Below are 17,565 nucleotides of genomic sequence, written 5' to 3'. Positions count from 1 at the left end.
AGAGTATTTCTATGAGAAAAGGATATATGTTTATAATAAAAAGCTTGAATCCAAAAGTAAGCGCTAGCGTCAGATATGAAAACATTCTTGAAATTAGTAGTCAATATTCTGAATTCCAAACGATAATATTATCAATATATCTTCATCTGTGCTGTTTGACATCTGGAATTTTCCAACTAAGCCAGATGGCAAATTTTGCAAAGCGAGCGGTTTCTGCACAATGAATCTAAACTTAGTTTAACTCGCCATTTTTAATCCGAAGATGTCTCCAACTTGCCTTACTACTACTATTTCTTATAGAGACTTCTAATTTTGACAATCGCATAAAGTTAAGTAATTGTTTTTTTTATCATCTAAGGCAAACTACAATGTATTAAAGAGAAAAAGATAAATGTAATATTAGAAGCGCGTCACAATTTTCGTTTACTTAGAGGTTGCCCAAATAATAAAAAAGTGAACACATATACTGTTTTACAATTTTATCCGGATTAAAGGTGTCCAAAAATAGTGTGAGCATATAGGATTAAAAGAAAAAACATCTCGAATACTGATTGAAGAGCCATAACATAACTTGATTATTTGTTATTATCAAAAGAATGTAACCGAGGGACAAAGACAGACACACAAACTAAACAAGATATCATAACCAAAGTAGTGCATACAATGTTACAAATTAAATGAACAACTCCACTAAAACCCGGACCAGGTGCACTGGCAGGGTAAGCGTTCTCTGTTTTTCTAACAAAAAACTATCACCGAGGTGCTTATAAAAAGTCAAGTCTTGGGTAGACAAAAAAAAAGAGGAGAGAAAAACTATGCAACGTTGAACAAATTGGTTCTCATGGTGCACATTGGTACACCGTAACGATCCACGAATTCATTATGACGGCTATAAAACTTCTGTAGTGTTGACTTCAATCTTGTAGTAACATAACCCTGTTCCAGAGGCCTAATTGTATGAAATCTAGCACAGTATAACCAGTCTTTTAGTTCAAGTTATTTGTGGTAGATGCGATCGATAAAATCTCCAAAACTATGATTTTTTAACGATAATACATCTAGCTAAACGATGTTACTTCCTTTGGCTCAGATCAGCTATAAAGTCAGCTTCATAAGAGTGAAGGAATAGGGCAGTGAGTAAATAAATAAGTAGGTAAATAATAAGATATAAAAAAGCGGATATTTCCAATACATGCAATAGTAAGTGTATTTGTATCGCAATGGTTTGTCGTTATTTCAGAATAAGATGCTGCAAACTGAAAAACCAGTAACGGACGACTTGATATGAGGAAATCTGTGAATGATGTTTCTTGACCGATGTTGTCCACGGCAGCATAGTTCAACTCCGGTTAGAACTTTATTAAGCTCATTTTGAGAATATGACAAACTTCTTTTCGCTTAATTAAAAGTCACAAATGTGGTATAGAAAAAAAATTCCATATTTCCACATTGGGTACAGCTATGTTGAAGCATCTCTGAAAAACACTGAATATTAGCACACACACACACACACACACACACACACACACACACACACACACACACACACACACACATATATATAGCAAAAACAGATTTTTGATTTATCCACACGGGGTGAAAGCAATAGTGAAAATCAAGAAGTTGGAAATGCACTCTATTGTATTTATAGATACAATACAATTAAAAAACACACAAATGAATGTATAAAGTCACATCTTTCCTCTCCTACCAGTTTCACTGCTTCTTCATATAATCATGGTTGAAGACGTTGTTAAGAGTCACTAGGCGACCCTCGCGTTATAATTAAAACGAAAGTGAAAGTAACGTTCATTATAAATAGTACAGCTATAAATAACATCGTGGTCAAAAATCTATCATATTCATCTTTCTTGTATTTATTATACTTCTATATTTTTACTAATTTTTTTCAAGTGTTAAAATGTAGGTTAAGTTTCGGTGTATACTTTTGCATAAACAAATGTTTCTTTATAAACACGTTTTTGTTCCGTTATTTCATCCATAAATTTATAAACGGAAATATTGTATAGTTCCTATTTCCACAGTTCTCTATATGTCCACTTAATTGTATTTTGCGATATTCTGGAATTATGATTTGTTGTCGATGTACTGTAAATCTTTCCCGAAGTGATGTTCCCGTTTGTCCAATATAGTTTTCTCCGCAACCACTGCAAGTTACAATGTACAAAAGATTTCCTGAGGTACATGTTAAACTGTTCTTTACATTAAATACATCTCCTGATTTAAATGTAAAAGAAATACCTCTTAAAATGTAGGCACAAATACCAGACCTTGGATGTTTGCATTTTTGAACTTTAGTTTCCGATATGCTGATATTAAATCTTGCCGAAGTTAGTTTAACGATTTTGGTGTCTCTTACTTTTAATTATCTTAAATTTGGTTTAAATATTGTTCATCCGTTGATCTTGCATTAAAATTGGTAAATTTGCATGAATTATATTAAAAAATTCGGCATTCCTCGGGTTGTACGTTGAGACATATGGGATGCTATCTTCGGCGTTGCATATATTTTTCGTCCTCCGTAGATCTTCAATTTTAATTTTCAATGCTTTTTTAATTCCCAAATCAATTATTGCTTTTGGATATTTCCTTTTGATTAATGTTTCATTTGCTTCCAATAACTGCCTGTCTATGGTATTTTTATCGGATATAATTGTGCACAATCGTCTCGCTAAATTGTATGGAATACTCAATTTTGTATGTTTTGGATGCCATGACTGGAACCTCAGATACTGTTTCGAATCTGTAGGTTTGAAAAAGACGTCGGTTTTAATTATATTTTTGTTCTTTAAAATTAGTATGTCTAAAAATGAAAGCTCATCGAATCTGTATTCCATAGTACATTGTAAGTTGCTATTTAATCCATTCAACAAGACTTTTATTCCTGATTATATACACAGAGAAATGCAGGAAGTAACTTGAAAACATCCCAAAAGGTTTTAGAATACAATGCATCTAAAAAACCAAATATTGACAGTCTTTCGTTTTCATATATGCGCCTCGATGTTGATCAGGAAATAATCATAAAGTCAATTGAATATGTGTGATCGTTTGGATTGGCGCGTGTGCTAACCCAAACATCGTTGCAAAATATTGACTTCAGCAACTGGAGCAGGAACATCAACATGAGGTGCAAATGATACCTCCAACCTGAACAAATAATCAACTTTTTTTTTAAATAAAATGTAGGGAGGGGTTGCAAGCAAATGGTAAGTACTTATGTATTCATGTCTATGTGGTAATTAATCATTTCAATTAAGTGCAAAATTCCATTATTTTAGATGTCATATATTTATAACTTTTGAAAAAAAATTTGTGAGCTTTTGCGTTTTGTTACTTCGTACGGTTATTTCGAAAATTGATTAATTTTCAAATTTTGGGGTTCCAATTTATAACTGGTATCACACTTAAGTATCGAAGAACTAGGATAGCAACACCATGAATTTAATACAAATTTAGAGTAAATTTATAAATAAAGAATTCGGATTTTTTTCGTCGATGTTTTTAATGTATCCAATATTAGTTTGCTACTTTTTTATTTTAACCACTATAATATTCGGTCAAACTTTTGAAGCAACAAACTTCTCGGTTACGTCCACACTGACATATTTGTGTAGCCGCAATTATCCTGCTGGGCAAACATTTGTACAAAACCCATTCAGGTAATACCTGCATCTAGCATTACGTAGAATGATACAAAATTCTCTTTAAGTTATAATATATTTGATTAAGCCATGTAAATGTTAATCCAATAATAATAAAAAAAATTCTCAAATATTGTCTGCACATCTACCGATACACTTAGTTTCATATTTACATGATTTTACAGAGTACTTTTGAAATAATACGAAATCATAAATGGATTTAGATTGTGTAAACCTCAATTATGGCCCCAGATGGAACATAACTTCATATTTTCATTGGCGAAGTATTGAAACATATTGAAGGTATTCAACTATTATGGAAAACAGACCGATCTTAAAAACTTGTGATATATCTAATAGTTATGTAAAAACATTATGATGTTTAACTCACAGTCTACAAAACATTTTCTTGGAGGGAGACAGTCTAAATGACCTTTATCCACCACTCGTCCTCTACGGCTGTATAAAGTGTCAGAGAAGCTACAGAATCCATTTAGTGTACCACAAGAACGATAACCAGGGTATCCTAGTACAGAAACATATTGAAAACACATTAGAAGCTATTCATTGCGGAATAATACTATCCAGTCAAAACTCTTCTTTTTCTACCATAACTTATTAAACTTTAAAAAATTACATTACCTTTAATAAATGTAAGTGATTGAATCGAAAATGTGACAACATTGTATAAGTTGTCAGAAACAATGTATGATTAATCTGTCGGCCCATAATTATATGCTGAGAATGTTTTTACTGACTTTTTGTTCCAAAGATATTTCCACAAAATGTTATGCATTTGCAAGAAATTGCTTGTGTGTTTGTATGTGTGTTTGTGTCATATCTGAAAACGGACCCCTGGAGTGTTCATCTTCAAATGTATACAACAAACTTTAAATACTTACCAAAATTTATATGGTCTATTAAAATAACTGCTGCATAAAACACCATATTTAAAATCATACATCTGAATCGTGTATTCTTCTCTCTCCTATGATAACAAGAGTTATTTTTTTCCAATGGTAGACATCTGAAAATATAATTTATGACACAATGATTTAATTTTAATGGTAGTAATCGCAAACGTAAACTTGGTTAAATTTAAAACTTCCAAAATTAGACTCCGAATGGCAATATTCCATAGTTGCTGCCGAAGCGAGCCTTCAAATAGACACAAGCTATTTTTGCTACAAAGATCCGCGACAAAAACAAAAAACAAAAAACAAAAAACAAAACAAAACAAAACAAACATAAAAAAACAAAAGAAAAAAAGTAAAAAAATATATATAAAAATATAAAACAAAAAACAAAACAAAAAAAAAACAAAGAAAAACAAAACAATTAAAAAAAACTCTTGAAAAGAAATCGATTTAGCTAGTATAAAACATGACGAAGAATAACCTCTGAGTATTTTTGTTAATCAGGCTTACTTACTTTTACAACAATAAGTTTATTTACAATGTACTAATCTTATGTCTTAGTCCTCTCTAAATTTAAACTATGATGTATGTGAAATGCATGTTATACACAAAATATATGAAGATCGATAAACTCTAAACTAAATCAGTCTCGTTTTAGCATATTGATTTTGATCAGTCCTGTATAATAATTCGATACAAGGGTCAATAAACTCGAAACTAAGTCTGCAACCTCAGTTGGGCATAATAGTGTTTGGTAATTTACGTATATGAATTAGCTACACGGATCGATAATCTCGAAATTTGAGGCTGATCTGATCCGAAAGAAAGAATATCGTTTAGCTATAACCTTTGATCTCAGTATCCGCTTTATAGATGACGCATTATCTTTAAACAATCCTAGTTTTGAGGATTTGATACATCTCATTTATTTCAAAGAACTTGAAATAAAGGATACAACAGACACTGTGAAGCCAGCCTCATATCTCAATCTTCACTTGGAATTCGATAGTAAAAGAAAGCTTTTGACAAAACTTTACGACCAACGTGATGTATTTCATTCAGAATTGTCAACCTCCTTTCATCTGTGGCAACATCTCTTCAGTATCTGCGTATGGATTTTTCATATGACAACTCATAAAAGTGCGTTATGCAAGAGCTTGCCGTAACTACGCAAGACATTTTGTATCCTACCAGACTATTTACAATTAGCCTTTTGGTTATGTTGCTACAGGGTTGAATTCAGCACTACAGAAGTTTAAAGGTCGTCATCATGAACTCACAGATCGTTACGGTGTATTCATCAATACTATGAAAACTGATTTGTTCAACGTGTCACAGTTTCTCTATCCTCTTTAGTTTGCCCCGGACTTGACTTTTTATAAAGAGTTAAGTACAGGGTAGACGAAGGAGAACAGGAAAATAATGAAACGTTGAACAAATCAGTTCTTATGGTGCAGATGGATACACCACAACGATCGCCGAGTTCACCATGAAGACCATAAAACTTTTGTAGTGATTAATTCAATCTTGTAGTAATATAACTCTGTTGTTTGTAGTCCAGTGCGGTATAAAAAATCTCAGTAGCTACGGAAAGCTGTAGCAGAACTTTTGGGTCGTAATACGAATTGATTTTGTACTCCATATGCAGATTTGATATTATAACTCTTAATATGATGATCACAAAATCTATAGCAGGATAGGATAACGCATTTTAGGCTATTCGATTTGCGACCATCATACCAGAATGACCACCCGTCCAACATATCAATAAAGTGATATTTTAGTTATGTGATCGGACAATGTATGATTCAGTCGGTATCAAGAGTTCGCCTTTGTTAGTTCGTATCTTCAAATAATACAAACACTTGTTCAACAAGACCAAACGAGACATTCGTCAGCCATGAAATAGCAACTAGAGTAACATACAATTAATATACATCTAACATAGAATGACATCTAAAAGCCCTACCGAACTAGATACCACTGTTACACTGTTTAGAAAGAGAAACCTATTGTGATCTTATCGATGAAACATCTTAGCTCTAATATAACCCTGTAATAAGCTCTATGGTAGAGACTGACGCTAGACAAATTAACTAGAACAATACCCTAAGCCGTTCACAAATACCAGTGCAAATTCTTAAGGGTTGTACTTTTACTAAAAAAATAAAATATAAAATGGTGTCTTACAGTAAGATTATTACATTGCAGAAATATAAGATATTCATGAAAATGTATGATATTAGCAAGCATTAGTCTGACTTTTTATGTAATAGATATGCATTTGCACAACGATTATAATAAACGTATATCTTACTGCCTGAAAAATATTTGCGATATCAAGATCATATTTGCGAAATATTATGTTTCTTCAAAAAACATAAGATTTTTGATTTCGTATCACCATCAATATGTCTTCTTCTAAACTGTTTCGACCACTGATTGTATCAACCTAGCCCAGTGAACCGCAATACACCGAAAACAACAATTGGTAAGAGTGAAACTCACAATTTTCTAAAAAGGTGTTAAAACCTAGGCAGGTGCATTACAGATTTTGCCTTAGACAGTCATTGGTTATAGGAACATATCCACTTCCTTCATAACTATCATTTTTTATATTGCATTTAATCGTCTGAAGCAAAATATTAAAGCAAAATAAAATAATGCAGTATTAGATAAGATATATGTGAAACACAGTTGGCCACATATGAACAGAATCGCATCGCTGTTTATGTTTGAACATATTGTATTTCTGACGGGTTATCAATTAAAAGTTAACACATAAACTGTTATACAATTTAAACCTAGTTTAAGGTTTCAAATAAAATGGCTTTGATCACCCTGAGCATATAGGTTTGAAAAATGGCACCTCATCCTGCCTCTGCTTTGAAAGACACCTAGTGAAAGTTCATATGATAATTATTTGTTAATGATAAAAGAATTCTTAAAACGGGACATTACCAATATCAATGCATTCGTTTGTATTCTATACTAATGCATTCATAGTTGCTTTAAAAAAAAGCAAAAACAGACGGCCCTAGGACGGAGATATCTGAATGATGTGTGCTAACAATTTCACGCCATTGTGACCAATATTAAGATCATTATTATGAGAGACTGACAACGTTCTGTCTGAAAAATGTCACAACTATGGCATAGAAAAACTATCTGGAGTTCCACTTTAGGTTAGGAATGTTGATATGATAAAAGTACATGTAAACTGGCTTACGCTGAATATTACAATATATAGATAATCGACTACATGAGTACACAGGCAAAATTATGTCACGTGATTTTCACACGAATTGAGCAAATAAACTAAGTAACAGAGTTCACGTGAAATTCGGGTGAATGGAGCCTTCACGTGAAATTCACACGAAATGTTCACACGAAGTTTGTGTTTAGTGAATTTCTCATGAAAATCATGTTAATTTCATGTGACTTTCACATGAATTTTATATAAAGCTCGATTAACATGAATTTCACGCGAAAAATATTTGTCTGTGCACGTGTTGAATACCATAAAACCTTATTAAAGGGCTTCACTGGAACTTTAACTCAAGACGTTATTGTCGTCATTCTTATACTGTAAACCAATGGGTCTTACAAATCTGTAAAAAAAGAAATATCTGAATTATTACACTTTGCCAGAAGTAAAGGACATTTGCCTGCTTTCTTATTTCAACATTGATTACCCTAAACATGATTAAAAATAACTATTGAATTTTAATCACGAAATTTTGAAAATCTTCAATGTTACAGAGTGAAAAATAGAAATAAAATCAAAGTTGAGAACTATCTCACCAAGTAACTTTTAGTTTGTTATTGATACAATATTTTAGGAAAAAAAAATAATTGTAAATGATTAAAGTGCAAAAAAGGCAGTAGTATGTGATACTCTTACATTTAAGGTACCTCTGTCCTCATTACTGAAAAAATTGTGCCTGATAAAATAATAAACGGGTGACTATCATTGCAATGCATTGACTCTGTGGAGACCTTAGTGAAAACATATTAGAACATTTCATGACGGTCTCAAATACATGTTCAAAAATAAATCATTGATCACAAGACAGTTTGCATTTGTCATTTAATGAAGAAATATGTAAAATTAAGTAGCACTCCAGCTAAGGATCATGCAAAATGTGATTCATGGGTAAAAAGCCTACATATTTTTACTTTTGATATTTTGTTTGAAATGTCATAGTAAACAGAAATTAACATGTGGTTTTTCATATAACCTGTGCTCTTAGGAGATAAAAATTATATAGAATATACAGTAGATTTTAAATTAAGGGAGATAACTCTGTCAATGACGCTGAAATACAATAGAATCTACTGGATTGTCAATGTTGATTATCCCCTAAGAGCAGGCAGATTTGAATGAATAATTACACATTTCATAGTATAGACCCATAAAAAAAAATTTTTGGGGTGTATCACATTTTTCAGATTTTGCATGATTCTTACATAGACAACTACTTAAGTTTCAACCGAAGGGGCCATCTAGAGAGAGTGTTCTGTCAATATTTTTCTTGTTCCTTAATTGTGTAATTACCACTGTTACACAGTGATATAATGAATATTTCGTTCTGTTCAGTTCACACAAAATTTGCACTGAAAGGAATGTTAATTAAATCCTTTTAAAATCATAATATATACGTCTGTGCATTCGCTAAAAATCACTAAGCCAGACTTGGAGTTGTTTCTAATGTGTGTAAATGTCTTTACTTGTGTTGAAAATAAAGTACGATGATCTGACGTTATTAATTTACAGATTTAAAAAAGACCAAAGCAATTCAATTTCGATAATCAACACGACAACCAGAGTTTACATATTTATTCAACGTTGATATACCGACTGGTTAATGCTTTCATAATATACATACTATGATCATTTCAAGCATATGATTTGTCAGTTGTACCGAAAAGACTGTGGGAAGATTAGTATTTGCTACAATAATCTTGTAGCGACAAACAGGAAATTGCAATGTAGTGACTCAATCATACTGAGGTAAATCATTAGGAAGGGAACGAACAAATAACGAAATAGATAAGTGTATGTGTAAACTGATTGGGATTTAAATGTATGTAATTTAGTACATGGTTTGAGTCTTCCATTTCTTCAAACATGTAGTCAGAATTGTCGAACTGTACCACATTTTTTTCTTTTAAAACAGATTATTAATGAATGTTATTGATATTCAATTTGGATTTGGCAAACTGTAATGGAAGCTCTGTGAAAAGGTAAAGAACAAAACGACATATGAGTTTCAATTTTGTTTACTTTTTTGGATGAAAAATTGAGCAAACCTGTTTTCTCCTATACAAATGGATATTTTGACTGTCTGCCTAAAAAGCCAGTGTTTTCAATCTAAAATAAAAATGTTGAAAACAAAAGAATGCAATTGCTTGTATATATACGTATTTGTGTGTCTTTTTCATGTTAAAGTAGTCGCTGTTTGAAGATGTGTTATATGAAGTTAAGTATCCTGTGCAGCCTCTTCCTCCTATTCTATGTACGGTTTGGTAAGTTTTTGGTACAAATGTAAAAGGTAAAACATGAACAAAGTAATTATTTAAATGCATATATTTTTGATTGAATAACAGATTGATTGTTCGTTTCATGTCCTGAAGCAAATACTTAATACATTTCAGAGTCACAACGATTTATTAATCGAACAGACGCCGACCTTGCTATGTACTTGCCTGACACTTTAAGATGGTGTTAATTGAGTTATGTCTTTAACATGTCATAAGTAGACACGACTCCAAACTCGGACACTTTCGCCTGACTTCGAGCCCTAAGACAACACCCTATCACCTATATGATGTGCGCTTGGCGGAGAAGTTGTAAATTTCTTTTGCAAATTATATTGCATCAATCTAGTTATGGAATAATTTGTTATAAATTCACATACGTTTTGTTGAATTTTTTTCACATCAAAAGAAATATTGTAATATACAATTGAATAATTTCTACCTTCTGAATTGGATCCCTCAAAAACATTTAAAAAGGACATTTGAACATGGAAATATTGTTTATGGAGATTTTGCAAATTGGACTATTTTAAATCAGCAGCCGATCCAGCGGAGGGTTCTGGTGGTTCGAAACCCCCTTATTGTGTTGGAAGGGATTTCAAATATCGAGCAAAATGTAGGCAAATTATGGCCTAGGACACCACTTATCCTGAAATCCATTTTATTTCAAAACTCTGGATCCACTACAGAAAATGTTCTACTTAAAAACATTTAGTAAAAGGTTTCATCTTTTTATAACATAGTTTACTTTTAAAATTTACATTTTGTTTGGTAGTACTTGCAGGATTCGGATCATGCAGGGCCCTTAATGGATTTTGTGGCATCTCTGATATTTTTTATAAACGCAACAGAAGAATAATTGATGATGGGTATTTGGATTGTCATCCTCCAAAGAAGTGCTTCGTTGACTGTGAGTTTTATTCATGTGTGTCATTGATGATTTCTGTGGACACATTTTCTTGAGCTGTATAAAGGTGTACGGCTACAATACTTTTTGAACCGTCCCGTGAAAACAAATGTGCATTTAAGAGACTTTCCATGTAAAAAGCAGGCAGATGACATGATAAGGCGGCACAAGGTAAATTTTATCCCCCTGATTCCCCCCAAGTAATGTATATATTTAATGGACAATGAATTGACCGGAAAACTGTCTAAAAATTTTCTTACAAAACATCCAAATTTTGCTCAAAATGAAGAGTTTTCTCCAGTTTTCAGTGGATTTCAACACTTCTATGTTTTTTTTAATTTCTCTTTAACAAAGGCAGTTAATAATAATAATAATAATAATAATAATAATAATAGTAATAATAATAATAATAATAATAAAACAACATTCAATTTTTGTGAATATGAAATTTGTTACATTTTTTTCAAGGACACGTCATGTGCTACCCACTGCTTGGTTTTGCATAGACACCCTGCTTGTGTTAAATTCCCTATTTCAATAATTTACAGCAGAAATTTTATGAACACTTTTTTTTATCAAATATTCCAGTTTTGACCAATATTTCATTTATTTTACAGAGTCCTCTCTCTCCACCTTCGAAGAACACCAACAAGACTGTTGTACACCAAACAAATTCAACATTATCTCCCTTGATTTTGAATTTACAGTACATTCTATACAATGTTTATCTCCTAAGAGCACAGGTTATATCAAAAGTCACATGTTAATTTTCTGATTACTATAATATTTTTAACAAAATATCAAAAATAAAAAGTTGTAGGATTTCCAACCATGAAATTCATTTATTTGTTTTTAAAGTTTTATTGTTTTTGTTTGTGATATTGATGTGCTTGTTTGTAAGTATTTGTGTATAAAAACTTGAGATTAGATCGAATCATTGAAATATTCTCTTGTTTTATTCAGGTAATGCGAGATGTAGATACTACCTTAATGGGGTGTGTTCAAGTACTTGTCCTGTAGGATACTCTGTAGCCTATAATATGTGTAAATGTAAACATTACAGTACTGTTTGTTGCTTCAAACATGTGAATTATGTGGGTTAGAATAAAATTTGTGTCGGTATTGTCAGTAATCTTTGTCGTTCCTAAACATACTTTTTTTTTAAACTAAGAGGTAGATATGCTACCAAAAGTATAACGCTTAAATAATACTTATAGAGTATTTGGAACAGGGTTATGTTGCTACAAGATTGAAGTCATCACTACAGAAGGTTTATGGTCGTCATCATGAACTTGGGAATCGTTATGGTGTATCCATCAGCCCCATGAAAACTGATTTATTCAACGGGTCATAGTTTTCCTTTCATCGCTTGTCTACCCCGGACTTGACTTTTTATGAGCAACTCGGCGGGTGTTCCTAGAAGAGCAGAGGACGCTTACTCTACCGGTGCACCTCGTCCATGCTCCCAGTTTTTAGTGGAGTCCGAGTTGCTCATTTACTTGTGTTACTTTGTATGTATGATTTTAGTTAATTTATGTTCTTTGTTGTGTATGCATGTTTTCCATGTCTGGTCTTTGTCCCAGGATTACATTAATTTGATTACCGCTATAACCTTGGTTCCGTTGATTATTCTTATATCTAGTATTGATTTGTTCATAATACATTCAATTCGCTTGAGGTTGGAACGGGACGGTATAATCTATCGAATTAAAACCGAATTACAGTACATATATGAAATGATTAAATGTCGTTGAGTTTAATTGGATTTAAGTACGTGCAATAAATTTATACTTGATTGACAAGATTTAATCTTCCCCGAGTCTTTTTAGTACAACTGACAAATCATATGCTTGAACAGATCATATCCTTCAAACAAATATGATAACCCTTTGTCTCGTAAAGATATTATAACCGGTTGTCGCGTTTACAACAACCTTTAGGTGTTCATTACATTATGAAAATAGTTTTTACTAACTGAACCATTCTGAAAGATCTTAGAGATTTTGCACTTGACGAAGGAGTTGTCGACCCTTTTTCGATGAAATACAAATTGTCCTGCATTATATTTGGCGTGGCTAATCTCCGTCTTTTTAAGCCGGTTAAATATGAGCGTCCTGTCTATGAGAATCTCATAGTTTCTCATGGACCAAAGACCATTTTTTCAACAAAAGAAAAAATATTTTTTAGCATCAGCAATATTCTTGATCGTAAAGAGATAGTTTCCATAATTTCATTGTATTTCGAAAATCGATCTGTTTCCTATTGACTCTTCATGCTATACAAAGAAAATATGCAGTGGAATTCTCTACCATAAAAATATAGTGAATACCATAAAAATATAGTGAATACCATACAAATATAGCGAATACCATAAAAATATATTGAATAATCTAAACATTAAGGTATACCTCAAGTCCCCTCTAATTGTGACTGAACTTCTTCTATTTAATTAGGCTTACTGGTCAGGTCATCACTAGTCATTTGAATATCGTTGAAAATGAACTCCTACGTGAGGTAGTTTCTCATGGACCAAAATTCAGTGACCAACACCGCCTCAATTAGAAACATAATTTCGTAACCATAATGGATGCTGTTGAATATTATGCCAGATCATGGATAAAGAGAGAAAAGGACCAAGAACTGGAAGTCGAGTCGTTGTCAGATTGGTTACGTTCTTTCCGATCATTGGTACGGAATTTTATTGACAATCTCAAGAAATGTGTCATTAAACGACCCAAGTTCGTATTCAACGATCATGAGGCATGAATGATTTTCGCCTCTGCATGAAATATCAGTTATCGTCCCTGTGAACGAAGATTTAAACAACATTATATTTATTTCTAAAGCCCATATCTCAATTGTCTTTTTTACGGAATTGGGCATTGATAGAAATATTCCAGGTAATGCCACATAGAAATGTACAACTTTTTAACCAACCATAATTCCTACACGTTTATTCATTACACCGAAACAAAATGTGGGGACTCACCCTACTTGTAATAGATTACCAAACTTCATAAGATTCCATACAAAGTAAGGTATATAGCTTTCGTAGTAGCATTTATCATGTTTGGATACTTAAAATAATTAATATTGACTTCAGAACCAAATATTCCGCAGTTTTTTTCTGAACTAAGTTCTCTTCAAACTTTAAACACTTTATACAACATTGCCAGATGAAAAAAATTGAAATCGTGTTAAAAAGGACTTATTCGTAAAGCTTTTGCTGATTAAAACATTGTGTTGTTATTTTTCTAAATCATCTTAGAAGAATAAATTGTGCTACAATGAAAAATCAGGTTTACTGCATGCTTGATTACCTCTTTGATAACGTATTTGTTATATTTTTTAGTACTTTTTAAACAACAATTTTGCATTCAGATGGGCACTATCTGTGCTCCAATTGTAGCCGACTGAATTGAATTTCCTATTCATACGAAACTCTAATTCGGGACGGAACCTGCAGCCAAAGCTCTGTGTATATCAAGGGGAGTTAATTTTTCCCGCATTGCAAGGAATTCCGTATTGAAAATCACTACAGGAAAAGTTAAGAAAGATTACGAACAAAATAATATGGCGAACACATTTGACTTTGTTTTCGGAAACTGAAAACTTCATCGCAAAATGGCAGTTGCAGGAATGGAAAAAACAACGAAGCAAACTTTATTTCATGGTACTTATCTGGTTCCCTCTAATATCCTGACACATCCACTTATCTAAACCTTTTTTTTAATTGGTGTTGTAAACTTAAATCGTAGGACGTTATCTTATCTTCGTCCATGACGCTGAAATATACGTTACTAGAGAATTTATCTTCATTGTTTATTCAACTGTCTACACCAAATTAGTTATCGTAAGTCATCGGGACTTTTTAAATATTTAAACAATTACAAACTCTTCGGGTTGCTGAAATAATTAAGTCCCCAGAAAAAATATTGCAGCTTCGTCCTAATACAAAAGTTTGTCTCGCTTTGCGACAAACATCTCTAATATCGATCACCAAAAGATGTGACGGCGGCAAAAAGTGTGATGAGAAGTAAGAATTATTAGAAGGAGGTGATAGAGATCCACATTGACAAAGTAGATGATATTGGATATGCTGTGAACAAATAAATAAAATAAAATCTTGATCCAAGTGCATTTAAATTTACACCACTAAAAAGTCAACGTTCTGATTCATATTTTAACGTTTTGGGACCAGAAGATATGCGATATCCAATTAAAACAAATTCGGAGCTATTGAAAGCTAATGAATAACATTTTAAAGAATGACATTTTCATGTAGTAATGCCTGATTCAACTTTATTTTCAAAAACTAAACGAGGGCAGGCAAGCCATTCCTAGCAATGACCTTGGAATGATTTGTGGGTAGCCATGTTTGTTAAAATTACATATCTGAACGGTGACGGTAGTATGCACCGGCTACCTAAGCTTTTTCCCATTATGTAATATAATGAATGTTAGTAAGGAAAGATCCATCGAGTGTTGAGTGAGTTAGATTTTAGCAATAGGCGACCTGAAACATTTCAAAACAGTAACATTTTCTGGTTTATACACATGTATATTTTTTCAAGAATGTCACATTCCTTAAATTTGAAGATTTGGAATTAAACTCAAAATCTTCCTTTGAAACGTTCTTATTTTTCATAGTTATGTCTAAGGTTATGAATAGTTGGTAATTAATGGAATATGAAAACATGTAGACATCCTTTACTTATAGAAAAGTGTTACAGTTGACATCTGGTAATGTGTATAAACATGAAAAACTAAGACTTAAGAACTATCTCACAATCAAGAGCTCTTGTTGTCACCTTAATGGATTAATTTTCGCCTTTTTGGGTATCAACTTATAGCTGATATTCCACTTACATATATGTATCGATTTAAAGCACTAATACCACGAAGTCCATTCAAATGTACAATAATGAGTTCGGATTTTTATTCCTAAATAGGTATGTTTTGAGTTATGAAATATTTGTTTGATACATTTTTATTTCAACCACTACATTATGCAATCAAACTTTTGTAGGAACAGACATGTTTAATATGTTCACCTCGACATATTTTTGTAGCCGCCATGTATTCTACTGAGCAGAAAATATATTAAAAACAATTCAGATAATAACTGCATCTAACATTTCTTGTAATGAAACAACAGTCTGTAAACATTAAATTAAAACAAATGTTTTCTCAAATATAATTATTATCTACCGACACACCTAGTTTCATAATTTATAAGTGGTTTTATAGAGTTTCTTTTTGAGTAACAGAAATCATAAAACTTCTAAATTGCATTACATTTAACTACCACATGAATTCAATCATTTGTGTTATGTGTATATGTCAATCCTGAAAACTGACCCTTGGAGATTTCATCTTTCAATATATACAACACGCTTACCAAACATGTATACGGACTATCAAAAATAAGCCACATAAAACACGTTATTTACAATCATACATCTGAATCATCGGTTAATCATCTCTCCCCTGTGCAAGAGTTTAATTTTCCCGATGGTAGATAGCTAAACATAATTTATGACACAATTAAAGTAACTTTCATGGTACATGTTGCCAAAGGTAACCATGGTCGACGATAAGAACAGCAAAAATAAGGCACGGAAAGTTCATTTTCAGGCAAAATTTCCAAATTGCTGTTGACACGAGTTTTTAAAGTTTTAGGAAAGCTGCCATTTTAATCGGTTGCTGTAAGCCTTCATGTGTATATATAAGTATTAAAAAAAATTATTGACAAAAAAGTTTTGTAATAATAATTTTCGATCATTCCCGGATATGAATTCGATACACGGATCGATGAACTCGAAAGAAGGTCACCATCTTCGGTAGGACATAATGATATTTGTTCAACTACGTAGTTTATGACTTATCTTATTTAGCTCATCAGAATTATAAACTCAAAACTAAGTCTGCAACCTCAGTTGGGCATTTTTTGATAATTAACGTAAATGAATTAGCTGCACGGATCGATAAACTCGAAAGTTAACCATTACCTTGTGCATAATGATACGCTCCCGAAGGGAGCGTTTATAGTTGTATTATCAACTTATTTCTGTATACTCATGGCAAGAAATAGCATCAATATCCGGTTTGTACCTTCGTTTTTCAAGAGCAGAAAAAAAAGCAAAATGGCAGCTTCATTTGTTTATACATGTATATATGCGAATGAGAGCCAAACTTATCTTGGAAAATATACACTACTTTGATAATTAAATACAAATCGAACCATAGCTTTTCCTAGATAGGGTTGGCCATAATAGTCCGCTGTATGGCGCCCAGATGTTTACGAAAATACTTAATCAATATTACTTATAATTACGTGAAAAATGCGAAACGAAACAAAACGAAACGAAAATAATCGATAAAAGAAAGAATTGTAACGAAACAAAATGAATCATATCGTAACAAAAACATAATTAAACGTTACAGAAGTGAAACTAAATTGAATAAAAGAAATCTTTAAGATATTTCGAAAATAACAAGAACCATAATGTATACCAGTGCCGGACAATTCGAC

The 17,565-nt window shown here is 32.2% G+C and overlaps 1 protein-coding gene and 1 long non-coding RNA gene across 11 annotated transcripts; one reads left to right on the top strand and one right to left on the bottom strand.

Annotated features, from left to right (window-relative positions):
* Positions 1-4,589: 4,589 nt before the first annotated feature.
* On the bottom strand, positions 4,590-10,034 carry LOC148603089 (uncharacterized). Its single transcript, XR_015916733.1, has 3 exons — positions 9,896-10,034; positions 8,103-8,193; positions 4,590-4,692 (listed from the first exon to the last, which is right to left on the bottom strand). It is a non-coding gene; the product is annotated as an uncharacterized LOC148603089 (long non-coding RNA).
* On the top strand, positions 9,024-12,158 carry LOC148603088 (uncharacterized). 10 transcript variants are annotated; one of them, XR_015916730.1, is made up of 4 exons: positions 9,326-9,669; positions 10,035-10,111; positions 10,899-11,201; positions 11,648-12,158. XR_015916730.1 is itself a non-coding variant. In XM_088553173.1 (4 exons), the coding sequence occupies exons 1-4, from the start codon at positions 9,490-9,492 to the stop codon at positions 12,131-12,133; spliced, it is 459 nt and encodes a 152-aa protein (XP_088409299.1). In that variant the 5' UTR covers positions 9,462-9,489; the 3' UTR covers positions 12,134-12,158. The 10 variants fall into 10 exon arrangements, 7 of the variants coding, with proteins under 7 accessions (XP_088409299.1, XP_088409300.1, XP_088409307.1 ...); XR_015916731.1 differs by having other exon boundaries at positions 9,350-9,669; positions 10,899-11,033; XM_088553173.1 differs by having other exon boundaries at positions 9,462-9,596; positions 10,899-11,033; positions 11,994-12,158.
* Positions 12,159-17,565: the final 5,407 nt, after the last annotated feature.

The sequence above is a fragment of the Perna viridis genome, chromosome 11 (assembly GCF_037379345.1).
Source record: "Perna viridis isolate PV_CMFRI_1.1 ecotype Kerala chromosome 11, ASM3737934v1, whole genome shotgun sequence".
NCBI lineage: Eukaryota > Metazoa > Mollusca > Bivalvia > Mytilida > Mytilidae > Perna > Perna viridis.
Note: the sequence above shows the minus strand (reverse complement) of the source record. Positions and strands in the feature narration are given on the sequence as shown.

What these genes read in the sequence shown, in the direction of transcription:
- LOC148603088 (XM_088553173.1), top strand. Translation starts at nt 9,490, where the DNA reads ATGATTTGTCAGTTGTACCGAAAAGACTGTGGGAAGATTAGTATTTGC. An exon ending in AGTGACTCAATCATACTGAG is followed by an intron (nt 9,597 to 10,034) that starts GTAAATCATTAG and finishes TTCATGTTAAAG; the next exon opens with TAGTCGCTGTTTGAAGATGT. An exon ending in AAAGAAGTGCTTCGTTGACT is followed by an intron (nt 11,034 to 11,993) that starts GTGAGTTTTATT and finishes TGTTTTATTCAG; the next exon opens with GTAATGCGAGATGTAGATAC.